At 38.9% G+C, this 27,406-nt stretch overlaps 1 protein-coding gene and 1 long non-coding RNA gene across 5 annotated transcripts in view; both read left to right on the forward strand.

Annotated features, from left to right (window-relative positions):
- The window catches only part of DERA (deoxyribose-phosphate aldolase), a 112,897-nt gene extending 104,044 nt beyond the window's left edge, over positions 1 to 8,853 (forward strand). For all 3 annotated transcript variants that reach the window (XM_040642194.1, XM_040642192.1, XM_040642193.1), the window contains 3 exons: positions 3,721 to 3,833; positions 7,650 to 7,799; positions 8,150 to 8,853. In XM_040642194.1, coding sequence (XP_040498128.1) covers positions 3,721 to 3,833; positions 7,650 to 7,799; positions 8,150 to 8,206 — 320 coding nt within the window. In that variant the 3' untranslated portion in view covers positions 8,207 to 8,853. The remainder of the gene's footprint in view (positions 1 to 3,720; positions 3,834 to 7,649; positions 7,800 to 8,149) is intronic.
- A 124-nt stretch (positions 8,854 to 8,977) lies between these two features.
- Positions 8,978 to 25,437, forward strand: LOC103677794. Of its 2 annotated transcripts, none has more exons than XR_005837871.1 (3): positions 8,978 to 9,193; positions 23,205 to 23,376; positions 24,843 to 25,437. It is a non-coding gene; the product is annotated as an uncharacterized LOC103677794 (long non-coding RNA). The 2 variants fall into 2 exon arrangements; XR_572524.2 differs by lacking the exon at positions 8,978 to 9,193 and adding an exon at positions 21,393 to 21,534.
- Positions 25,438 to 27,406: the final 1,969 nt, after the last annotated feature.

Here is a 27,406-nt window from a genome sequence, read left to right on the forward strand (position 1 = left end):
TTTCTTTCAAAGCAAAATATGGTCTTACCATATAATCTAGCATTTGCCCCTCTCAGTATGTGCCCAACTGATTTGAAAATGTATGTCCACACAAAATCCTGCATATAAATGTTTGTAGCAACTTTATTCATAATTGCCAAAAACTGAAGCAAGTAGTATAGATGTAGATAGTTTAATATGGAATTATTAAGAGATGTGTGTATATAAATGTGTTAGTATACACACATAGATTTCCTTGCTAGGCAGCGGAGAGAGCTAGAAACAAGACCCTGCAGTAGCAATGAGTACACTAAGAACCAAGATTTTGGGTTCCAATACCGTTCTCTAATAAAAGGAACTAGGGCTCTTTGGAGAAATGACATATTCTAGGACTGGGGCAGAAAATGTAAAAGGTGAGCCTGGAGCATTTGGCAATACCAAAGGAAATGCTTTAAAAAACAAAATTCTACATGATGGAGGTGTATAGAAGGAATATAGGAAGGAACTGAAGGAGCCCCCAGTGGCCAAAGGTAGAACCATTTAAGCAATGAAATAAAGTAATATTGGATTATAAACCCAAGTATAAAATAAGTATCTTTGAGTCTGTGCTGATATAAATGATTGTAAATAAGTAAATGAGAGGAGACAAATCTCCCATGCAAAAAAGTCCACACAATTTATGTAGTTTTCCCTCCAAAGGTGGTAAATTATAATTCCTCATTCCTTATGTGTGGGATACACATAAGGGCTTCTTTCCGGGGATACAGTATGGAAAATAGGGAGAAGAGAGTGACTTTGCAATAGAGAAACCTGGCAAATACTACCTCCCAAGTGCTTACGGTCAACATCAACAGTGGTGGGTCATGTTGATGGTAGGTACACTTGATATGATTTGGTGAGAATGGCACTTTACCTCTATGGTCTTCCTCCCCAGAAACCCGTAACCCCAGTTCAATCATGAGGGAAATGTCAGGCCAGTTCCAATTGAGGGAGATTTTACAAAATACCTGATCAGTACTCCTCAAAACTGTTAAGATCATAAAAATAAGGCAAGTCCAAGAAACTGACACCGCCAAGAGGAACCCATGGCAATATGATAAATGTATATATCAAAGTATCCTGAATGAGATTGGATTCTAAGTAAAACTAAGAAAATCTAAATAAAGTATGGATTTGTGCTAATAGTAATATATCTATATTGGTTCATTAATTGTAACAAATGTACAAATGTTGTTAATAATAGGGGAAACTGGGTGTAGGGTATGTGGAAACTCTACTAGCTTGATGTTTCTGTAGCTTTACATATGTTCTAAAATCTAAAATTTATTTAAAAATAAATAAAATGATAAATTCTTCTGAGCCACGTTCAATCCAGTTCAATCCAATCGAACTGGATTGAAACTCAAAACTTTCCGATTAGTCAGTTAAAGATGGGAAATACTATAGTTTGCTTTTTCTTAGTAGCTGTGGCCATCCATCTGTCAGTGGAGCCATCCATCTGTCTGTCTGTCCTTCCATCCGTCCATCCAAAATTCACATATTGAGACTTGCATGTTTGTCATGTTCTGGGGATACAGAGTTCACAGAAAGATACAGCACCTGCCCTCAAATATGCTTAAAATACAATCAAGAAAGGGGGACAAACACACTATGTATAGGCAGTTGTTACTGTCAATGTGTGGGCTTTTGTTGCTCTCCCGATAGATGTTCTGCCCTGCTCCTCCCAAGTATGTTAGAAGGAGAGTCTCCTCCCTTACCCTAAGTCCGGACTCTTTCGAAGGAGTTTGGCGGCTCTTCTGGTTAACTTTAAATTGTGTGATTTTTAAGTGACCATACTTTTTTTTAAGGTCTTCAAATGTGGCTGGACTTGTAATAATCTTCTTATCTAAGATGCTTGAAAGAATTTAGATTATATACCAGTATTGTACCCAAAAGCTTTCTAACGATTCAGAAGACAATGTCACATCTTCAGAAGCATATCTTGGTCTCATTGTGAATTTTTGGGGATGTTCCCCTCACTCTTACGTCTGTTTGGAGTCTTTAATCTCTTCCCCTTGATTGTCTTATTTCTGGTGTTGTAGGGACCAGGCCTTGGTTCTTGGGTCTTATTCATTCATTCATTTAATTAATCAGTTTAGCATATGCCTACTTCAGGGCCTTCGTACTTGCCGTTTCCCTGCTTGTGGATGTTCTTTCCACAGGTCCCTTTCATTCTGTCTGTATTTGAATTTCACTCTTGAGAGATGCCTTTATGATAACTCTGTTTAAGTACAGCTACCTCTCCCCAACTCCATCACTCTCTAACTCATTACATTCCTTTTTTTTTCATAACACTTATCTCCACCTGACATGTATTATATATTTATTTGCTTCTTGTCTTTCTCTTCTAGAAAATCAGCTTGCAGTGGTGGGAGCTTTATTATTTTGCTTAGTGGTCTCTTCTCAGTATCTTCAGCAGAGTCTAGGACATAGTAAGCACTCAAGGACATAGCGCTCAGTGAATATTTGGTAGATGAATGCATGAATGACAGATAATGTCTCCAATTCTTCCAGTGGGCCTACAGACACCACCCCCCCACCCCCACCCACTCCCACCCCCCTCCGCCTCAAAAAACTTCTGATGACCTGCAGTGGGCTAGGGCTGTGAATTGCATGGGAATTACTTAGGAACCTTGTTTATATTCAAATTCCGATTCAGTTGGTCTAGTATAAGCCCCGAAAGTCTGCATTTTTAGCAGGCACCCAGGTGGTATCCATGCTGCTGGTCTGTGGTCCGCATATTGAGCATTGCAGGGGTAGGTAACCACATGAAAGATGGAATCTCTGTTTGGCTACCTGACTTTGTCATCCTAGGTAAGTTTCTTGGAGACACTGTTGCCTATTGGTTAAGCTGTATTTCTTTGGTTAGAATTCTGTCTCTTTCACTTACTAACTCTGACCCCAAGCGGGTAAATTATTTAACCTTTCTGTATCTCCATTTCGTCTTTTAAAATGGGGATCGTGTTAGTACTTACCTTATACAGTTGTCATGAGGAATGACTAAGTTATTACTTCTAAAGCACCTAGAATAGGGCATAGCACACATACCCCCAGTGAATCTTAACTGTTACTATCATTTCTTTGTCTCCTTGTGCTATTCTGTTAAACTACATCAATAGATTTAAGATACATTTGAGAGACAGAAAGTTGTTTAAAGTTATGAAATAGCGTGATGTCTTTCGTGAAACTCCTAATCTCGGAAGACAGTGCTTTTACTAATGAACAGTGCAGTACAAATCATTCTTCTTATGTTGTCACAGCTGTACTGTGTACTTCCCATCAAGCACCAGAAAATGAGGGGAAAATGAGTGGGCACTCCAGTTTTGTAGGAGTGTCGTGATATATGATATTAAGCATAGGGCATAACATTGTTTTATTCATCTCAGTTATGCATTAAATAAACCAACTTGATTTTCATTGATGATACGGAAATACGGAGGCAGGAGCCCCAAGAAGCAGTGAGAACCCAACTGATACTTAATTTCATTCATCTTATAGTAATTGGGGCAGTGGAAAGTATGGGCAGAATTATTTCAAAGAGAGATTTTGTTTTTCATTTTTCAAATAACGAATGAAAAATAAAGTTGTGTTCCTCAGGAAAAAAATTTACGTAGTTCACTTCTTTCACTGACTAAAAAGTGTAAAAAATAAGTTTTTAATTAACACAGAGGTGTGTTTTTTTTTTTTTTCCTTTTGTTTTAGGATCAGATTTTATTAAGACCTCTACCGGAAAAGAAACGGTAAATGCCACTTTCCCAGTAGCTATAGTAATGCTACGGGCCATTAGAGATTTCTTCTGGAAAACTGGAAACAAGGTATATTATTGCCAACAAATCTTTCTTCAGAGTAAAGATAATGTTATTTATAATACTAGTTACAGCCACGAAAACTGTCTTTATATGCAGAAGGTGTGAATGAGTTACCTTTATGAAGATAAATGTTTAATTTACCTTTCATTACAAAAGAACACATTCATGGAGAAAAATGTGCGATTAACAGAAAGTGAGTGTGAGTATGGGAGTAAGTGTGTGTGATCAAGATGTAAACTCACTTTATGTCCTTTTATTAACTGAAGACAATTTTATCACTGACAAGAGATTCCTAAATGGGTTCTTTAACGAACTAATTCTGCTACAACATAGAGGCTTTCTGGTAAGGCGTTGGCCAGCGAAAACAGGTTAATGCAGAAATTAAACTTCCTTGAGGAATGGAAAGAATTGCAGAGTAACATTTATTGAATGATAAGCTGTGGTGGTGATATGAAAAGTATGCAATATAATGGGAAATAATCTTTTCCTGTCATTATTGAAGGACACACATAAATTGGTTTTTCTGTTGGGAAACCCCCGGTCCAGAAAAACTTATTACTTTTAATAATATGAGGTGAAGAGAAAATTCTCGAGGAGATGAACTTATTAAACAAAATAATGAAATGCTGTGAAACAGCAGGGAAAAGGTAGCTAGACGTTACATAGCTCTTGAATTAAATATCCATTTTTGCGTTTTATGGCAGTTCGATGTGCTCTTTGGAAGACTGTTAAGCTGAGGAGGGTATGTGCTAGCTTTTGTCAGCTTTTCGAAAAATAATACATATTTTTTGAAACATATGAAGTTAAAAAGAAAAACGTGTATGAGGTTTTTTAAAATGAGTTAGGATTTTCCTTTTCAAGTTGCTTGTTTAGCTGCAAATTATCTCAAAGGATTTTTTTTTTTACACATCAAAGAGAAAGGTAGTTTGTTTGTTTGTTGCTGTTGTTTTTTTTTTTTTAATGAGACTGTCCCTTCCTCAGAAGGCATCTTTTAAAAACCAATCTCTGTATTTCTGCCAAATGGAAACCCAAAAAAGACCTTTAATCCTTTGCTAACTAAATGTGATGACTTTAAATGTGACTCTACCTTGGGTTCATTTTGGAATTGGAGACCGTTTTTAGAATGTACTGGGTTTGAGAGGAAATGAACTCCTTCCAGAATTTTCTCCTTCAGAATAACTTCCTACCTTAAAAAAGTCCAAATAGGAAAGATAGCTACTGTGACCTTACATATGACAGTTGACTCTGTCTGAGTAACCTCTTCTTTGGTAGCCTTTCTGCACTGATCCAAATAAAAAAATGTTTAGCCATAAAAAAGAGAGCTCTGTCTTTGGTCCCCTCCTCTGAGACCACCACTATTCATTTAGACCAGTGGTTCTTATTTTCCACCAAAGTACAACAAAATAAACGTGAAGCTTTTTATGCTTGTAGATGCCTGGGCCCTCATCCCGAGCACTTCTGGATGAGGGGTAATCGTCAGGCATCTATATGTTTCATAAGCTTCTATAATCAGGATTAAAACTCACCATTAGAGACACAATCCTGCTGTGTTCTCAGCGAACATTTATTGAGTAGTTAACTGTGTGCCATGTTAACCTATGTTAACAGGGATACAAAACAAACAAGTGCCTTCCCAGGAGAGCTCGTAGACGACAGCAAAGAATTTCAATAAAAGTTTTAGGTGCTCAATATTCTAGGCCAGAGTACGGTAAGAAGGGACTTTTTGCTGTCTTCCAGTACTTCTTTTTAATGGTAATGACCCTTTCCTGAGCTAATAAACAAAATTCATCCCAGTTTTATTACGAAACAGACGGATGCAAATCAAATTATACTCATTTTAATCACGTTTGATTTCACACCGTGAGGACCCATGTATGTATCTGCAAATCAGGTGTATCCTTTCAGGCTGTTGACAAGTTGCCTGGGCAGCCCTTTGACTGTAAACTTTCTACATCATTGATTTAAGGGGTGTTTTAAAATGTGATGGGCCGTCTTCCAGACCATGATTAGTGTCAGTCTGAGCAGCAGGGGTTTAATATTTCATAACTGATTTCATTGCAGATTTATGTTTTCCATATTCTCTCCCTTAAAAAAAAAAGAATAAACTTATGCTAGAACCTCTCTTTAGAAACGTTGCCAGATTTGCTGACACAACTGAACTATATAGAAAAATCTATATGCAGCACAGCCTAATTGACAGAAATGTGCTTATGATTAACATGTATGCTAATATCAGCTAATTGATTTTGGGGGGCCTCTTCTCAGTAAATAATCTCATCCTGTTTATCTCCCCTACTCGCCCCATGTCCCTGCCGTCTTTCAGAGCCACTTGGGCTCCAGGGCAATAGGCATATAGGGTTAGGATCAGTGTCCAGCTGCTGCTTAGCCGTGTGGCAATGAGTGACTGAGACAGGGAAACCAGTCAGGAGACCCACCGATACTAGTGACAACTGATGAGGGTCTAAACTAAAACAGCAGAGGTGAGAGTATGGAGGATGTGTTGGGGGGGGAGGGGGAAGATATAGAAGTTAAGGAGGGAAGATTGGTAGACTTGACTGTTGATTGATTGGGTGTGGTGTGGTGGAGAAAATGGCGGAGTCCAGGTTAACCCTGAGGTTTCTAGCCTGGGTTAATTATGGGGCCATTCATTTACTGTCTCTCTTCTCTAGCATTATTGTAGCCATTAACCCCATATTGGTGCTAACCTGTTGAATCAACGGCTCTTAGTGTTCAAATGCCTGAGCTTTAGCACTTGGGCTCTGCAGTGTTTTCTTGATTGTTCCTGTCTGTAGATTCTCCACTCTACTGGATTCAAGTTCTTGAGACAAGTAAATCCAGATAAGCGGACTTTACTGTTTATAGAACACATTTATCCATTTCTAATGGACTCAGGACATCATTTGTAAACATCAGATATTGGCTGAGTTGTGCTGTTTTATGTTCACCTTCAAAGACTGCTGAACTGTGAAGAGCTCCCACACTATCTTTTTCTCCTGTGCTTATGTAACTGGTCTGGCTGCTTCATAGAATTCTTTCCACTTACGACTTAGAAGTCCCTACACTTAAGTTGATGAAAATAACTGTCAACATTCCTTCCTGATTGCTGCCAGTTTGGTTAGTGTGGCCTAACTGATTCTCCTCTCTTGCTTTGAATACACGTATGTGTCTTTTGCACCTCAGAATGAAGGGCTGAGAGGCGCCTAGACAGGCTTACTTGTAGAAATGTAGAATGAATGGGCTTTTGTGATATCTGTTTTCCTCATTTATTGACACCTCTCTTGTTTATCCCCGGTTCCCAGCTATAGTCTAGGTGGTTGAGGTTTATGACTTTCCAATAAGTGCAATGTTAATGAGGGTTATTAACACTCATTAGTGTCTTCTCAGAAGCAGTGACATTCTTCCCATTAATCTTGGAAAAGTCATTTTGTAGTGTGAATGGGCGTGAGTCAGTGATCTAAGCTCTTTTGCTGGGTGAACTAAAATAGACTTTAAAAAAAGAGAAAGAACGAGAATCCAGACCCTGTATTAACGCAGTACCATTTTTTTGTCGTTGTTAAAGATTTTATTTAGTTTTGAGACAGCACGAGAGCGAGAGTGTGCATGAGTAGGGAGAGGAGCAGAGGGAGAGAATCTCCAGCAGACTCTGTGATGAGTGCGGAGCCTGACCAGGGTATGGATCCCAGAACCCCGAGATCATGACCTGAGCCGAAACCAGGAGTCAGGAGCTCAACCACCTGAGCCACCCAGGCGCGCCCGTGCGGTACCATTTTTTAAAGCACTCCAGTAACAATAAACCTTGCTCTTTCCCACCGTCCCTTGTAGGTAGGCTTTAAACCAGCAGGAGGCATCCGAAGTGCCAAGGATTCCCTTGCTTGGCTCTCTCTCGTAAAGGAAGAGCTGGGAGATGAATGGCTGACGCCAGACCTCTTTCGAATAGGTGCCAGTACTCTGCTTTCGGACATCGAGAGGCAGGTGTGTAATAATCCATTGTCCTTAGGACAAATTGACAAGTGTGTTTTTGAGAAAGAAACGAAAAATCCCTTATTGGGCTATGAGAACTAGAGAAAAAGCCTCATCTGATTTACCTCATTGCACCCAAACCTCTGCTTTCATCCAAGCAAACCTCCACCTGAAGTGGGTTGAATGGACACGAGAGCGAGAGTGCGCATGAGTAGGGGGAGAGAATGGACAGTCCGCTGAAATGCGTAATATGGGCTTTATGATGAAACATTAATTATAGTTATTATTATTTAATAGTATAATTATTAATTGATATATATGATGCATGATAATTATTAATTAAACTCTGATTTTCCTCACAGATTTACCATCACGTGACTGGAAGATATGCTGCCTATCATGATCTTCCGATGTCTTAAATCAGCAACCAGTTCCAGAAAAGTTCTTTAGAGCAACGTTTAAAATGTGTGTTTCTACAGAGTTGCTAAAATTGTTTAATTAAAATATGAGGGAATGAATAGGTAACTGACTTTTTTTCCCCTTAAAATTTTCACTGAACTTAATTCAAAAGAAAAAAGAAAAAAACAACTAATACATACACGGTATTTTTTTCAGGCATCTCTGAAATGGCCCTAATTACTTGAAGATCTGTGTTGTTAATTTTGAGAAGATTTTCGCTTAAAAATTCTGAGTAAAATATTAAGGATAGCTTTGACAACATTAAATTCTAAGGGGAAAAAATGTTAAACTGCCCAAGAAACGGGCCTTAGAGAAAGAAAGCGCAGCCTCCCTGAGCTACCGGCCGCACTCTAATGACTTCAGGAGTCACTGACTTGGCACTAATTTCCTGCCATGAAAATCTGTCTTTAATTTTTGCAACAGATATGCTCTTTTATTAATTGTTTTGCTAATGAAACTTCTGCTGTTGTTACATGGTATTATGGCTATTGCATTTTTTAAATAAAAAAATCTCGGTAGTTTATTTTTTTGGAAAATAAAAACACTTTAAATTGTGACAATACCTACTGAAAAATGAATCATTAAACATAGAAAGTGGTTTTCTCAATGGCTTTTTGAATCTCTTTAGTAGAGTCTGCATATTTATATCATAAAGCCCCTTAGTAACACTATGAATGAATACGACTTACGTATCCATCCTGAAACGTGTAAGATTTCCTGGCATAGTGCATAGGGGAAAAAACAGCCAACATTAAGGTAGCACTGAAAACGTGTTAAGCTCTTTACATAGATCAATGTATTTAATCCTTATTTAATCCCTGCAACAGTACTGATGTTTCCGTCCTTTTATGCAGACGAGGGACTGAGGCACAGAGAGCTGAAGCAACTTGTCAAAGATCACAGAGCTCACCATCGGCAGAGTCAAGAACCAAGCCCAGGCCGACAGGGTGTGTGCGGTCCCCCGGGGTGTGCACCACTGTCCCTCAGCACACGCAGGCCCATCATCAGAACTCACTGTCCGCTCTGGGGAATGGTTATCTGCTTTGTGGGCTACTCGTTCCTTGGCTCCCTGTCCCTCCCAGTGTTCCCCGTCTGCCATTTTTGTTTGCATGCACCTCTCCCGCGTGATACAACCTACGTTTTCTTAAATGGGGATTTTCATGGAGCGAGGCTCCAACTACTCATAAGTGGGAAACCCCAAACTGGGCGGCCATTTTGGTTTCACTGTCTGATTGTGGGAGGGTAGCCAGCCTCTTCCTCGTTCTAGCCCTGTGACCTTGGTTCAGTCAGTTCACATATCTGGACCTCAGCTTCTTCATCTGTAAAAGAGAGGGGTTGGGCAGGCGCTATCAGGGTCCTTTCAGACCTAAAATTATATTACCCTAAGGATAATTATAACAAATTCTAGAAGATGTTTTATGGCTATAAAGAGAAAACACTTTTGTAGCAAGCTAAATTAGAATTTGCCTCTCGGGAATCAATTAGGCAAGTCCCCAAAGCAGGTCTCCAACTGTAAATGAAATGACTAAAATAAGAAGGGAGAAGAAGTCCTGCTTTCCCCCATTCCCTTAGCAGAAAGCTGACTCTTGACTTACACTTTGGATACGGTCAGTAGCTCTGAATGCCATATCTACCCTCATAACATGGCAGCCCAGGTGTCCACAGCACAATGGCCAGTCACCTTTAGAGAAGAAACTTTGCAGAAAAATAATTACATTCTATCACCTTTGAAGCTATTCCAATTTCACAGGGGTTTCTGTTTTCCTCCCATTAAACCCAGCTGGTCATTTTAGTTGATCAAGTGAACAGGCATCATTATCTTCAATTCTAATTTATATGAGGCATCCACTGAAATCGACCCCTGCGGACAATTATAGATTCACATAGGAAATTAAGACTGTGAGTCCCTCAAACCTATCAGAGGCTGATGAGCATGGCCTGATCTGAAGGTACATAATCTTATATTTGGGGGGACAATTTATTCCAAGGACTATCAGTCTCTTCATCAGGAATGTCTGCCCCTTACCTGGCTCTTGAAATCAAATGTAACACAGATGACTTTAACGGGCGGACCCTAGTAAATGTTGATTGCTATGAAAACATGAGAGGAAGAGGTCATTTTCGAGGTGACTGTGATTTACTGCAAGCAAATGTGTATACTTTAGAACGTGGACAGCAGGTGCTTTATACGATCAAAAAATGAGGGCAGTGTCCTGTGTTTAAAGCTTCTAAATTAGTAAAGCAACCCACACCCCAGTTGTCCCAGTTGCTCAATAAAGCATATTAGACCTTAAAGTTACTTTTTAAACAATAAATCACATAATTTGGGGGCTTAAAGAGACTCCAGAGAATATGTATTTCTAACTACCATTCTTTATGGAAGAAAAGAAACCGAATGTGGGGAGGTCACTTACATAATAAGACCATATAGAAAGTCAGAGCTGAAACCAGAGCTTGGGTCATATTTTGGCCGTGAAATATTTTACAAAACATAGCCAGGGCTTCGGAACTGAAAGTTTCTTTCTTGTTCATACACTCTACTGCACCTAAGATTGTTTGTCAGCGTGTGAAATTCAGACTTTCAAAAGGCTCACTTTTGCCTCTGAAAGAGTCTTCTGGGGGTCTTGGGTGGCTCAGTCAGTTAAACATCTGACTCTTGATTTCGGCTCTAGATCATGGTCTCAGGGTTGTGGGATCCAGTCCCGTGTTGGCCTGTGCCCGTAGCGCAGAGTCTGCTTGTCCCTCTCCCTCTGCTCGTCGCCCCCCCCCACCCACTCATGCTCTCTCTCTCTCAAATAAATAAATGAAATCTTTCAAAAAAAAAAAAAAGTCTTCTAAATAGGGTTTTAGAGACCATCTGAACTAGACCAGGAGATAGTGTGGTTAATTCTATCCGTTAGACTTCCCGAATTTGGGGTGACCTCAAAAACTGAAATTAAAAAAAAAAAAAAAGTTGAATGTTGCTTTATTGTGTTTATTATTTTTTTTAAGGACAAAAATGAGAAGGGGCTTGTTTGGATTCTGGTTTGTCTACAAGTGGAGAAAAACGACTAGTGCAATCACAAAACAATTTCATAATTACAGTATCTTTGCCTCGTTCTAGATTATTTCAGCGCTAACAGGAAATTTAGGCAAATCAGTTTGCAGGAAAAATAACTTCTTACTAAGGAGACCTGTGTAAAAGCAGAGACTGTTAGGAATCCTATCTGGAAGGCTCATCCTCTGTGCACAGAGTCTCTGTCTTGATGGAGCAGAAGAGTTTGCTAGGCCGTATGTAGATGTCTTACACAAACCACATCTAGAAAAAAAACAACATTTAGAAAAAAAACTTTTAGACATTAGACACACACACACAAAATTTAGAAAAAACAATTTATACTTCTCGTACAGAGAGAAACCAAAATTAATTTTTCTTCTACCAACCTGATGATTTTTTGATGCGACATAAATAGGGCCAGAGTGGAGATAGAAGAAAGAATTTGAATAGATCACACTTTCAAAGGAAATGAAGCCTTATGGCCATTTTGGCACTAAGAAAAAGGTATGAGGTGAAGTCAATTTCTACATTTGTTTTCCTGATCGTGCTCAAGAGTCTGGCCTCCCAAAGGAAAATATGTATTTTATAACCACCACCAAATGATCCTTTCCAGAAATGACCACAGGTAACATCTGGCCAATATATAAAATATGTAGTAAAAATAATCATTTTTAATTAACTAAAACCTGCTCAGGAGAGAGAGTCAGAGGACTATCCATCTGGTCAATTCTTATTTAATAGGGCAAATGAGGATCAGAATGTTTAATGCAATATATGTGAAATACTTAGTGACCTTACAATGAACTAAAACTTTTTTTTTTTTTTGTTAGGAAGAAAGGGAGAGGGGGAAGAATCAGAATATCTTGAAATGACAGATCTAAAATTTGATTTTTTTTTTTTAGAAGTACATGTCGTACTTTAAAACACAGGTAGAATATAAGAGACCTAGGTTTTGTGGCATTATTTTCTATGGGTCGATGACAGAAAGTGTGTTTTAATCTACTCGAATGTTAAAATGAGGTGGTACTTTATTCTGGCGATTGACAAGGATGACAAAGAGTTTTAAGTGATTATAAATAAAGGTAAAAGGAACTAGGATTATTTAGCCCAAGGAAAAGATCGAAGAGTACTTGATGTCTAAGTCCCAAGAAAAGTTTTATATTGGCTTCTAGTAACCAAAAGTTCTATATCCCCTCTGTAGAAGAAGAAATGAGTGTATGCTACATGAGAAGTTAGATTAGTTCTAGGGCAGAACCTTTAATAGTCTGGAATGTGCTATTAAGAAGGTACATCTTTCTCCTCCTTTCTCAGAAGTAGATTGTCCTTTGATTGGAGTAGTTTAGTTGTGCTTCCAAAGAAAGTGGTTCTCAAACTTTAGTATACATGAAAATCACTGAGAGGTTTTTGGTTTTTTTTAAGATGTATGTATGTATTTTAGAGCGAGACAGAGGGGCAGGAGTGGGGCAGAGGGAAAAGGAGAGAATCCTCAGGCAGACTCCACGCTGAGCATGGAGCCTGAATTGGGTCTCAATCCCAGGACCCTGAGATCGTGACCTGAGCCGAAACCAAGAGTGGACACTTAACCGACTGAGCCACCCAGGAGCCCCGAGTTTTGTTTTGTTTTGTTTTTAATAAAACACTGAATTCTGGGCCTCACCCCCAGAATTTCTAATTCAGTAAATTGGCTGTGGGGCCTAAGAATTTGCATTTCCAGAAAGTTCCCAAATGATGGTGCTCAGGAACCCTGAGAACCACTGGACTGAAACGCCTTGTACTTGATACCTAGATTCCGAAGTAAATGCGTCTCTTCGTGAGTAAAATCCACCAGCCGCAGTACTTTTCTATCTCGGGAAACTGCAGGATGAATGTGTATATTTGCTGCTTTTCAGAGCCATGAACAAGAGAGGGAGCAATGGCAATGATATTATCCCTTAACCCTTTCACAGTAGGTGGCAAACGGGACTACACTTGGGGCTTAAATGCAAGCTTTGGAGCCCAGAATAAACATGTCAGATGAGCTAGGATCATTATGCAAGGCTTTCAGCAAGCCGAGGTAGCAAGTTTCAGCTGTATTTGATCTTACCTATTTGGAATGCTTTGACTTCGGTGATTCCAGTGTAACTGCACTTAAAACTAAGACCTATTGTAACGGAGCCCATTCTTTAACTTGTATTTAAAGTAGATAACATGTTGGAGGCAAGGGACGTTTCACAGATACTTGGCTTCTTAATTTGAAGCTACTGAGTAAGTGATCTCTAGGAAATAATGAAAACATTAGTCCTTGGTCTTTTTAACACGAAAGGATGTTTGAAATTTGTTTTTGGTTTTTTTAACTGTGTGTTCTGCCACCATTAGGCCTTATCCGGCATGGTTCATAGTTGCAAATAACACAACTCCCCTCTACCTAGAAGGCAGCCAGCTAGGAATAATGCCCAAAGCGCTCTTAGAGCTGCTCCATTCTTCAGACACTGTTACCACCGCAGGGAGGTTTGATACCAGAACCTCTGCCTTTGGCGTCTCTGAAAGCTGGAGGGAAACTTAGCACAGTAGCTAAAGGTGGACTCCCCCCATTGCTCTCTCTCGGGTGTCAAAGTCCTGGGTCATTGTGTCTGAGTGTTGGAGCCTCAGTCACATGTCTGTACTTGAGCTGTAAAGGAAGTTGGGAAAGCAAGTTTGGCCTCCTTGGGGAAAGGGGCACATGGTATTTCAAAGATGTTGGGTGGTCACTCATCATGACGGTTTCAACCGCAATATAATAACGTAGTACTGGAGAGATCGTTCATATTTTGTGCTAGGGAAGGATTCATTGCCCCTCAGCTGTCTTTCCACTTCTTGTGAGTCCCTGAAGTTGAATTCTGCAGAAGCTGCCCTTCGTCTCTTAGTCCCACACAACAGGGCTAGAGAAGTCCTATGAAGTCCTTCCTATAGTCACTCTCATTAGCAGTATATGACAGGGCCCTTTATAGTTAAACTTCTATATCTCTAGACGGCTATCTATTGACTTCCTACCATGAGTAATGATGAAATTAGTTTTTCCCCTTGCTCCCCCTATCTTCCTCCCCAACGCACCTGATTCTTGATGATCATATAATTTTTCATACCATATTCTTTGGACTTTGAAATGTACTTGTAGTTTTATTACATGATTTATCAGCTTCCATAATCTTTCTATCTTCTGCTCTACCAGATGAGAAAATCAGCATATTGACATTACTACCCACCATCTGTCCTCTTCCCCTCCAAACCTTTGCTATATTATTTCTACATCATTAGAGTTTATCACATTTCAATTCTGTTCTGTGACCATAATCTCCACAATTACTTTAGTTTTAGTCCTACAGTTAAATGAAGTCAATACTTAGGATCAGTAACCCGCTTATCTCTTTGCTTTTCAAAATTTGTCCTGTAGTGGTTTCTTCAGGAAGGGCTTGGGATATATTGCATGAGTTTTTGCAAGCTCAAAAATGTTCATTTTCATTATACTCTAATGACTCTTTGGCTGTGTATAATTCTTGGATCATGTACTTTATTTCCCGAGGACTTTACTATTATACTATTGTTCTAGTGTCTTCTAGCACTGAACATTTTTGTGGAAAGTAACAATCCGACCTAAACTTTTTGCCTTAATGGACAACAGCTTTTTTCTCAGAGTTCTAGCAACTTTATTAAAACGTGATTCAGGGTTGAATGTTTTGTGTAAATTTTTCCCAGGGCTCGGTGAGTACTCTCAGTCTGTAGAGTCATGAGTTATATTTCTGAAAAGCTACTTTGAAGCGTATCTTTAACTTTTTTCCTATTTTATTATTCTTCAACCTCTTCAGGATATTAGTTATTGCATATGTGAAGGCCTTTTTATCTGTCCCGTCTAGCTATTACTCTCTCATAATTCTTTTGAATTTTTTTTCTACGTCATTGAATTGCACTCTTTTTCTATTCCTCTTATCCTTGTTTCTTTCCATGTTTTTAACAGAATCTGGTTGCTGCCAGTGAAATGTTTGATTCCTGGGCTCTGCTAAATCATATTTCATTTCCTATTGACTTGCAGTATCTTCCCTGAGCTCTTGTATATCCGATATGAGCTCTTGCTTTATAGGTATGGGAGCTCTGTTTAAGTCTTTTACCTTTCAAGTTTTTGGCAATATTTTTGGCCCAAATGTTTATTTGTTTTATGGAATTTTTTGTTGTTGTACATTCTTTGCCTTCCATTTTATCTCTGTTTCTTCTCTTATTTTTCTATAGTAGCATTACATGGGTGCTTATTTTTGAATGAGGTCATTTTTTTTTCTGGACCAGCTATTGACAGGAGGTTTGTGTGGGAGAGATGCCATGTCCATGTTTTCCACTAGCAGGAATTCTTCCTGTTTTCAGATACATAAGCTCCTTATGACACAGAATTGTGTGTGTGTGTGTTTTTTCCTTAACAACCAGAGATCTTTAGGGCTACTCACAATGCTGTCCTGCCCTCTGGCTCTGTCTCAGCAACAGGCTACTGCTTGCAAATTTGGGGTTGCCATATGATTTTTCTGATAGCCTTATCTTCCCTGCTTTTCTTTGATGCCAAACTGGGTCCAGGGAAACCCCTGCTGCCAGTCCATGTACTACCTATCCCTATCAATCCCTAGAAGTTCTGGGTCTGTCTCCCTAGGGTGGGCCACCTGCTTTGATCTGCTGCCTTTGTCTGAGCCCACTAGTTGGAATTTGTAACGATGTTCCATTTAAATAGGAAAAGTTGTTAATCGTGTTTGGGGTGAATATAAATTCTGACTCACTTTGAAATCAGTAGCAAAAGCAAGAGCAATTCTGAAACGGAAAGTGCCAAGAAATGGGGGGTGGGGGCTGTAGTGCCTGAGGCAGCTGGCATTACTCAGGATCTCACTCTCAGATAAAACAGCTTCCCAATTGGACTATGGAGGGGAATAATAAATAAAACTGGGCTTGGAAAGTGTCTGGCATGTAGAAAACTGTGCAAAAAGTTCTAGTTCTCTCTACCGTCATCATGACACTATTTTTAAAAGGTGGAAAATCACACATGTAAAAATATACTATTGGGGTAATAACAATCTAATCATTTTATGAGTATAAACATGCGTCTGCTCTAGTTCCTCCTACTGGGCATTCTTGAAGCCCATCTCTAAGCAGCATCAAAAAAGAAGATTCAAAATAGGAAGCCATTTCCCATGCTTCTTCTTCTTCTTTTTTTTTTTAAAGATTTTATTTATTTATTTGACAGACAGCCAGCGAGAGAGGGAACACAGCAGGGGGAGTGGGAGAGGAAGAAGCAGGCTCCCAGCGGAGGAGCCCGATGTGGGACTTGATCCCGGAACGCCGGGATTACGCCCTGAGCTGAAGGCAGATGCTTAACGACTGCACTACCCAGGTGCCCCCATTTCCCATGCTTCTAACTTACTGTAATGACTGGTTTCTATCATTCTGTGTGTCATTATTGTACTAAAATTATTGTCTAGTATTTTTTTCTGATTTCTCCTCTATGGCAGGCAGGTTGCGAGGACAAGGGGGAAGCAAGGGATGGGGAGGAGTCTCGGCTAAGTAGCGTCAGTCTTACAGTGCAGAACTGGCAGGCCGATCTCTTACCCGGAGCTTTGCAAGTCTGGGACTCAAGAGCGGAGAAAACTCCAAGTCAGCAAAGAGGCTCCAAGTGGGTCTGTTAATAAATGCACCAACCTGGGTTGGGTATAGGGAAACATTCTAAAGTAAGAGATCACAGAATAAGAAGTTGGAGGCAAATGGCATACACGTCAAGCAGGAATGGTCTACGACAGAGTTCTAGATCTTCATCATGATGACACAGTAGGTCTAGAACTTGTAAAGGGACGGGGACAGAACAGATAGTCTTGTATTTGGTTTATTTGTTTGCATTACCTTTCTGTCCTCCCTAAGGTGGAACCCTGAGGGGTAAGCGTGTTGTCACCAGCTGGACCTCCCCGTTTATAATATCCAGCTAAGTACTTCATAAAGAGTAGGTGATCCAGAGTTATTTACTAATTTAAAAGGTAATTATCACTTTGGATAAATATGGGGAAGATGGGATTATAAAATAACACTGATCTACCAGATAAACATAAAGTATCAGTGCCATCCAAGTAGACAAAAGTGCAGTTTTGCTGGTGAATGCAATTCCAAAGTAAATGCATGATACATGTTTTTAGAGTAGTTTTTCATAGAATAACCACACCTTGAGTTTAATGCATTTTAATCTGGGGGGACAATGATACATTTCACCAATGATTTCTGTAATTTCAGACCTGGGATTTGCTGGATGAGTTGCAAATGTATGAAAAATGGTTTGGGAAAACAATTTTTATTCATTAAGTTGTTTGTTTTGATAGATAAAAAAGCACATATCTTTCTAAAGTGATGCTTATTTCGTGTTCTGAGTGGCAGAAAAAATAATTGCATGTTTGAAATCTTTTGAAATATGTTTTAATGCTTTTAAAATGACTTACGAGCAAATGTGCCAAATTCACCCACTTCTTAAGCCATTCTGCGGTTGAACGTTAGCTTCACTTTCTCAGCTTTATGGAACTATTTAATATGTTCTTCGATTATATCTTTTAAACTGCAGTCAGTGTCTGGACCTGGTGGTATGATTAGAACATTTGACACACCCACAGCAAGATTTTGCAAAGAAGAGATATTATAGATATTGTGTAAATGCTTGATTGAAGCTCTAAAAGTGGATATGAATATTTTTGAATATAATAGAACTATACAAACATGGTCTTATAATAGGATTTCACTGGTAGATTCAACAAGTATATGCCTGGTGTATATATACAGGGAATTAGTTTTCAGTAAAGACTAACCGCCTTTCTAATTTGAAATGTTTTTGTTTTACTGAGACAAGGTATTTAAAAAGATTTGATAAGACTATAAAATTCAGATTTGAGATCAGTCTACAGAACATCCTGGGTGCCTATTAAATGTGTGTTTTAAGTTACTGGGTATCCATGGTATTATAGAATTATCTGAATGTATATTTGCTGGTATGACTAGTAATTGATACTTCATCATACACTAAGTATGTGATAGCCACTGTTCTAAGTTTATATATATTAGCTGTTTAATCCTCACAACATGCCTATGAGATGGGTATGATTATTATTATTTCACAGAGGAGTTGATGGAGACATAGAGAAAGGAAGTGATTTGGGACACCTGGGTGGTTCAGTCAGCTGGGTGTCTGCCTTTGGCTCAGGTCATGATCCTAGGGTGCTGGGATCGAGGCCTGCATTGGGCTCCCTGGTCGGTGGGGAGCCTTGCTTTTCCCTCTGTCTGCTGCTCCCCCCTGCTTGTGTTCTCTCTCCCTCTCTCTGGCAAATGAATAAATAAAATCTTTAAAAAAAATGAAAAAAAAAAAAAAGAAAGAAAAGAAAGGAAGTGATTTGTTTTAAAGTCACACAGATAGCTCGGATTCGAAGCCAGTTACTCTTAGTTTCAGCATCTGCACTTCTAACCAATGTGACAGGCTATGTGCCAGGAGCTTTGGTAAAATGAAGCTTTTGTGCCATACTTCCAAGGAGAGGAGACCCACCAGAATTACAGAATTTCAGGGGGTAAAAACAGGCCCCCACAAAGGTCATTTAATCTAACCATTCTGCCAATGATCGTGCTCTCAAGGAGTCTGCAGGCTGTCATGGAGATGGGGAGGACTAACAATGCACTGGAATCTCTATAATGAGCTGCTCAGGGACAGAAACAGTGCCCTCCTTATAGGTTAAACATGTTATATCAGGCTTTTATTATATTTACTGCTGGGTCTTAGGATCTGGGATTTGGCCCAAGTTATTTCCAAATCCTTATATAATGAGCTGTGCTACTGCAGGTTTCTACCATTATAGCTATAAATACAAAACACACAAACACACAAAGGCATGCACCCAAGTATAAAATTACTAGGGAAATGGGAAGGATAAAAAAAAATGAATTGTTAGGTTTGAGGGATTAACTACTGGTGGCACTGTTCTGACTAAATCTTGATAAGAAATGAGAGTAGTTTGGAAAGATTTCAGGGGCATCATGCAAGTTGAGTACAGATTTGTGAGGGTCAAATGATGTGGACAGATTTCAGATGGTGCAATGACACGCGTAAATTATCTCATAGAAAAAGGGAGACTGTGTACTTAGTGCTTCCGAATATGTTGACAGAATAAATGTCGGGGCTAAGAATCTGATAGCTGTATCAGAGATGCTGTCATAAATATCATTTCCCCAAGTTTTGGAAGGCAGAAATAGTACATTATTTGTATTTGTGTTCTTTCATGTCTTGCATATAATAGCTTGAATATCACTTGTTGAATTTATGTGTACAAAATGTGTTGTAAGCAGAGGGGAGAATATGTCAGGAGGTTAAATAAAACATCATCCAACAGGTAACATTTGAGTATGATAGGGGGTTTGTAGATAAGGGATATTGTTGGTGGTGTGTGTGTGGAAGTGGGGTGCAGGGTATGTTTCAATCCCATTCCTGTTTTCTTTCATGAGAAAGAAAGCCACTAGCATACCACTCCCCTCAGTTTCTCCTGGTTTTTCCCCTCTGTCATCTGCCTTCTGGAAAGATGGAGTGATGTAGCTACTTGTTGACTCTGGGTTAAGGAACTGGGGGTTGCATATAGCTCAAGTCTTTCCTCCTTTCTGTTCTTGGGAGTAGGTCCTTTTTCTTTCTCAGAATTTAATAATGGAGCAGAGAGACTCTGTTGGAGGCGCACAGGTGCCCAGCCCCGTCTGCATCTGGGTGGGTCTATCTGGGAAGTTCCGGGGGTAGAGTATCAAGAAGCCCATTGCTGCCCTATAGTAAGCTGGCTCTGTTCTTTAAATCAGCCCCATTCGTAATGAAAGTGATACTTGGTTCTCTCTCTGCTTGCTTTTTTGTTTTATTTCTTAGTTTATTCAGAGCTTGGAGAGGGTTATAATTTATTGAGTTCCCTCAAATCTCAATATAGCCACTGGGGACAGGCATTCCTGGAAGCGAGAATAGTATTTATAAAAGCATATAGAGCTGAAAATGCATAACGTGTCTGGGAAGGAGTCAGACTTCTGTATGGCTGTAAGAATGAGCATGATAGAATAATCGATGAAAGTTTAGGGCTGAATCAAGAAAGGACTCATGGCGTGTTAGAGAGTTAGACTTGATTCTTTGGACTTTATGTTCTCTAAGTACTGTCTGCAGAAACCCTGAGGTCTCCAAGACCGTTTCAGGGAGTCCATGAGGCCAAAACTACATTCATAATAATACTAAGACATTGTTTACTTTTTTCATTCTCCTTCTCTTCTGAGTGTACAGAAAAGTTTTCCAAAGGCTACATGATGTGCAATATTGCAACAAATTGAATGCCAAAACAGATATGAGACTTCTGCTTCTACTATAATAGAATATCTTTTAAGCCAGTAATTAAAGAGATTTGCAAAAATGTAAAGCAATGCCATATGTCTCACTAGTGGATTTTTTTTTTTTGAAAATACTCATCTCTCATAAACATGTTATTTGTGTTAACACATAATGGGTTTATTTTTTAATGAATTAAATAAAAAATTCGAATTTTTGTTTATATTAACTTATAGTAATATATTAATTTATGATACAGCAAATATTAATAAGTTAACCCATGTACATAAAAGCTCTTTGGGGCAATAATTATTAAGACAATGAAGAGGTCCTGCTACCAAAAAACTTGAGAATGACTTCTATGGCTAATGGAGAAACTTTGCAGGTTTTCTTTTCTTTTTTAAAGATTTTATTTATTTATTTGACACGGGGTTGGGGAGTGGGGGGAGAGCAAGCCCAAATCCCAGGACCCTGGGATCATGACCAGAGCCAAAGGCAGACGCCCAACCGACTGAGCCACCCAGGTGTCACAACTTTGGAGGTTTTAAAATAGAGGAGTAACATGATCTGTTTCATGTTAGACATTAAATTCTTCAAATGTTACAAAGGCTGTCCATGCTCAGTGTTGGTAAAGATGTAGGAAATGAGCATTCTTTTTTTTTTAAATAACACATTTATTTATTTATGATTTTATTTATTTATTTGATGGAGAGATTTTATTTATTTTACAGAGCGAGAGAGGGAACACAAGCAGGGGAAGTGGGAGAGGAAGAAGCAGGCTCATAGCGGAAAAGCCTGATGTGGGGCTTGATCCCAGAACGCTGGGATCACGCCCTGAGCTGAAGGCAGATGCTTAACGACTGCACCACCCAGGCGCCCCAGGAAATGAGCATTCTTATGTTCTCTTGGTAAGACTATGACTCGGTACAGCCTTCAAATGGGTGTTTTGGCAATATGCACCAAATGATTGAAAATGAGCATATTCTTTGGCTTAAAAATTCCACTTTTAGGGATTTATCCTTAGGAAATAACTGAACAAATGTTAAAGATAGAAACACCATATATTAATATTTATTGTAGTATTGCTTATAATGATTAAAAAAATTAAAAAAAACTACCTAAATACTCATGTTTTAGGTTCTGCCAGTTTGGGAAATCACTCCACTGCATGGGCCAGACTGAGCCTTGATTCCTTCTTTTAATTATAATGAGACGGGGACTTCCACATTTCAAGAGGCAGGGGCACATGAAAGGGTTGCATGTGCCCTTTATCCTCTATAACTCAGTGCTCAAATAATGTTCCAAACCCAACTGCACTGCCTTCAGCCATTTGCCTCAAGGTGAGAGAGAGACTTAAAAGTCCAAAGGGTCCAGACACTCAGGGCTGGCATCGTTCCCTCAGGCCCTGTAAGACAGCAGTGATAGAAACAGTACACAGTTCTACACCCACAGATTTGACCGGGCTACATTTCCTAGGGTAAAACTGTAAGCCCACAATAAAATTCTTTGATATCTTCCTGTTGCCATAGGTAGGATGTAAAAATATGAGTTTTTCCGAAAATACTTAAAAAAAAAAAAACGAACAGAGTTTATAAACTATTCAAGCTCTAATCAAAGGATTCACTGAAGAGATTCATTTTACAACAGTGCAAATATGCAGATTTTTTAAGTGTGAGAGCACATGGACCCTTGACAATATTATATTTGTCCCCACAAGAAGAAAAGAAAACGTACTTGGTTGGCACCAGAATTTTCAAACCCATTTAGTATTTCCTTAAGAAATCCCAGTAGTAATCCAACAATAGTGAATTGGTAAAATTCTGGTATGGGAAGACTACTAGTAACCTGAAAAATGAAGAAAGATGTACTTCTTTCTTTTCTTTCTTTCTTTCTTTCTTTCTTTCTATCTTTCTTTCTTTCTTTCTTTCTTTCTTTCTTTCTTTCTTTCTTTCTTTCTTTCTTCCTTCCTTCCTTCCTTCCTTCCTTCCTTCCTTCCTTCCTTTCTTTCTTTCTTTCTTTCTTTCTTTCTTTTTAAGATTTATGTATTTGAGAGAGAGAGTGCAAGCGAGAGAGCACAAACATGTGAGTGCAGGGAGGGGCAGGGGGAGAGAATCTGAAGCAGACTCCCTGCTGAACGCGGAGCCTGTCACGGTGCTTGATCCCATTACCCATGAGTTCATGCCCTGAGCCGAAATCAAGAGTTGGAGCCTCAACCGGCTGAGCCACCCATGTACTTCTTATCTTCGTGCCTCTGTAGGTAAGATTTTGTCACCCTCTGGTTTCTTTCAGGATTTTTTCCTGTGACTTTCTCTGGTTTGAAATTGATATGCCTAGGTATACTGTTTTGGGTATTTATCCTGTTTGGTATTCTCTGAGCTTCCTGGATCTGTGGTTTGCTCTCTGATAATCATTGGAGGATATTCTCAGTCATTATTGTTTCCGATATTTCTTCTGTTCTTTCCTCTCTTTCTTCTCCTCTGGTATTCTCATTATGTGAATATTACACCTTTTGTGTAGTTGTCTTGGATAGTCTGTTGTTTTTCTCAGCCTTTGTGTTCTTTGCTTTTTGTTTTTTAAGGACACTATTGATATATTGTCTAAAGACATGGATGACAAGAAGGAGGTGGCCTGGGAAGATCCACAGGCAAGGTGTTCCAGATGGAACAGCAAGCAAAGGCCCTGCCTGGAGAGGTTGACTGGAGCAGGAAGATACGTGAGAAAAGCGTTTTGAGAGAGAGGAGATTGAAGAGGTGGGTGGAGGGCCTTGTAGGCCATGGTAAGGGGGTTGGACTTTTCTACCTAACTCAAAGTAGGTAAGGGATTGGGAAACCATTGCAAGAACGTAAGCAGAGGAGTGACACAGTCTGAATTAGGTTTTAAGATGATTGCTCTTCCTGGATTGAGAATGAATTGTAGTGGACCAGGCTGCAGAAAGGGCGGCTGGTCAGGGGGCCATTGCAATCAACTGACCACCACGTAATAATAGTGCTTGGGGCCCGAGGGGTGGCAGTGATGGTGAAGGTGGGTGGATAGTGTGCAAACACCTGAATTCACAAGTCTTATGAAGTCCAGGTTACTGCCCCATTTTACAGATGGGGGATAGGGTAATTTTTTTTCTTATCCTAATCTTTTGCAGATGGTTGATAGGTTTTAATATTTTCCCCTAATTCTGATTTGTAATTTTTCATGCCCATATAGAAAGGAAAGCACAAAATAGCACCTTACTCAAGTGTTACCTCCCTATTACAATAAGAAATCCACATTTGTAGCTATCCTTTCTGAGAAAGTGCACATTTCAGATTTCTAATTCCAGCCCAGTTTTTCTTTTACCGTTTTTACATGTTGTGACAGGTGGCTTAGAAATACTTAGATTTTTGTCTCTTCATCACAACTCACTGAACATTAAAATCCAGTTGTTGGGGTTTTATTGGTTTAATATGTCTTTCAGCATTTTATTCCTCAAAATGTCATCAATAGTAGAGGATATATCAATGTCTATCACTAGTACTCAGGTGCTCAGAGGTTCTTTCTTCAGCGGTGTCCAGAATTCAGACCCTCAAAGGCATCCAACATTTCTGTTGCAGTGTTTTTTATCTCTAGCATTTTATTTTGTTTTGTTTTCCCCTTGGAATTTCTCTCTGCTTATATTGCCTATCTATTCTTGCATGTTGTCTCCTTTATCTATTAGCACCCCTAGCATACTGATCATCGTTGTTTTATTTATTTTTTAAAAGATTTTATTTATTTATTTGAGAGAGAGAGAGTGCTCACGAGCAGGGAAGGAGCAGAAGGAGAAGTAAACGCTCCACTGAGCAGGGAGCCTGACAAGGGGCTTGATCCCAGGACCCCGGGATCATGACCTGAGCTGAAGGCTGAGGCTTAACCAACTGAGCCACCCAGGTGCCCCTCATAGTTGTTTTAAATTCTCCATCTAATAATTCCAACATCTCTGCCTTGTCTGTTTCTGGTGCTTAATCTGTCTCTTCAAATTGTGTTTCTTGGCTTTCCTAATGTTCTCTAATTTTTTCTTGATTACTAAACACAATGTACTGGATAAAAGGAACTGTTATAAATAGACCTTCAACAATGTGGTGATGAGGTGTGAGGGCAGGGGAAGTGTTCTATAGTCCTCTGATTAGGTCTCAGTCTTTTAGTGAGACCGTGACTCTGGACTTTGAATTTCACAAGTGTTTCTAAGTTTTTCTCTCCTCCTTAGATGGGACCGGATGACCAGGGTTAGCTGGAGCTGGGTATTTCTCTTCCTCAGGTCAGTTACACTTTGATAATACCTGACTGGGTTAGAATCTGGTTAACTCTTTCCCCCGATGGTAGGTCTTATTAAAAGGAGAATCCCCTGAGGTATTTCAAAGTAATTCCTTTCTTCTCCCCCTACGGAAGCCCATGGGGATTTTTCTCCTGTATTTACTGTGGGAATGTGGTTGCACTCCTAAGGGGTAAATCTCACAATATTGTGAGGGCTCCCCTATGACTGGGTCCCTTTGGAATTTTTAACTTAGACTTGTCTGCACTGAGCTTCTGGCAATTCGTCAATTACAGTTCGGATTGTCCTACCCTGGCCCTGGTTCCCATAGTGGTTTCTGCTTGTGAGTCTCTGCGCTCCTGAACTACCACTCTTTGTATTTGCCTGTCTCTCCAATCTTGGAGGTGGCGGTTTGCCCTGAGTCCTCCTCTCTCTTGCAGATCCAAGAAGGGTTATTGATGTTTCAGTCTCCTCAGCTTCTTACTTGTTCTTAAGGTGGAGTGGTAACATCCAAGTTCTTATATGTGGAACGAGAAACCAGAAGTATAAATGATTAAAAAAAAAAAAAGAAGAATGAATGCATTAAAATTGATGTTTAAGACCTCCATTAATAGATTTAAAAATAAATGAAGAAATCCATATAGGTCTATAATCTATTTAACCATTTTTTACCAATGTCAGTTGTTGGTTTTGGTAATATAGTACAGTTAATGTAAAGACGTTACCAGTGCAGGAAACTTGGTACCCAGGAACTCTGTAGTGTATTTTGTAACTTCCTGCGAATCTGTAACTACTTGAAAATAGAGTTCTTTTTAAAGTAAATGAAGTTAGCACAAGAAGAGAAAAAATTCAAAGCCTTGATATATAAAAAGCTTACCAATGCAAAATACATCCTAGTAGAAAAATGGACAAAAGTCATAGTTATTTTGCAAAACATATGTAGGTAAATTTATGAAAAGTTGTTCGAACTCACTGATAGTCAAGAAACAGCAAATAGAAGACTTACCACTTTCTATTTATCAGCCTAGTAATGTTAACAATGCACATAATAATACCAAATGTGGCCAAGTGTATGGGTAGTTGGGCACTCCATCTACTGCTAGTAGAAAGGTAAGTTGCCACAATTTTGTAGGAAGCCAATTTGATAACACAAAGTCACAAAAAGTTGCAAATTATATACAGGGATATATTTTACGAAATAAGGATGTGTACAAATACATCTGTAACAATGTTCCTTGGGGCACCTGGGTGGCTCAGTCGGTTGAATGTCTGGCTCTTGATTTTGGCTCAGGTCATGATCCTGGGGCCTTGGGAACAATCCCGGTGTCGGGCTCCAGGTGCAGTGGGGAGTCTGCTTGAGATTCTCCCTCTCCCTCTGCCCCTTCCTTTGCTCTCATGCTTTCTTTCTCCCTAAAATGAATAAATAAATAAATAAATCTTAAAAAATGTTCCTCAAGCATTATTTATAATAAGAAATCTTAAGGAACAGTAAGAAGAAAATAATTGAATAAATACAAGAGCTATCATCATTGTAGAAGAATGTTAAATGGTATGGAAAAATGATGTCTCCTACAAAAAATCAAATTTAAAAAAATACAAGAGGATACGCTCCAAAGGCTCTCCTCATGTCTCCATTAGGTCACTATACAACACCTCTTCCCCAAATGCAACCACTATCCTGACTTCTAATAGTATATCTTAGTTTTGTTAAACTTTAAATGCCTTTAAACAGTATATATATATATATATATATGTATATATATATATACATATATATATATAGTTTTTGTCATTCAACTTTATAGTTTTGCATTTTATCCATATATATATATATATATATATAACTATGTATAGTTTTTGTCATTCAACTTTATAGTTTTGCATTTTATCCATGTTGCAGGCAAAAGTAACATATTAATTTTTATAGCCGTGGGGTATTCAATTGTATGCATGTAATAAAATGTATTATGCATATATTTGTACTCTTATTAGTTTGGTACTATTAATAGTGTAAGGAAATGAAAGTATATATAAAGTATGATGTCAATTATATTTGCAAAGGTTATACATAGAGAGAAATACATGAAAATAACAAATAGCAATAATTAGATGTCCTGGGGTAGTAGAATCATGTATGATTTATTTTCTTCCTTGCAGTTGTGTAAGTTGTGTTTTAGAATATTGATCATTTATTCTTTTTAAGATTTTATTTTTAAGCAATGTCTACACCCAACGTGGGACTCGAACTCACAACCCAGAGATCAAGAGTCACGTGCTCTACTGACTGAGCCAGCCAGGTGCCCCTATCATGTATTACTTTTATAAAATCAAACAGACTTAAATAAAATTTGTCAACCAAATTTATTAAACTCCAATTAGCCTAGGTGATACAGGAACAATACTCTTTTATATTTTTAAAACTTATAATCTCAAAGATAAGCTAATAAAAGGTGGTAGGAACACCTAAACATGCATAAATCAAGTAAAGCTCTATAGGAGAGCTAAGAGGAAATCTGTGA

The sequence above is a fragment of the Ursus maritimus genome, unplaced genomic scaffold (genome assembly GCF_017311325.1).
Source record: "Ursus maritimus isolate PB19 unplaced genomic scaffold, ASM1731132v1 scaffold_26, whole genome shotgun sequence".
Classification (NCBI taxonomy): domain Eukaryota; kingdom Metazoa; phylum Chordata; class Mammalia; order Carnivora; family Ursidae; genus Ursus; species Ursus maritimus.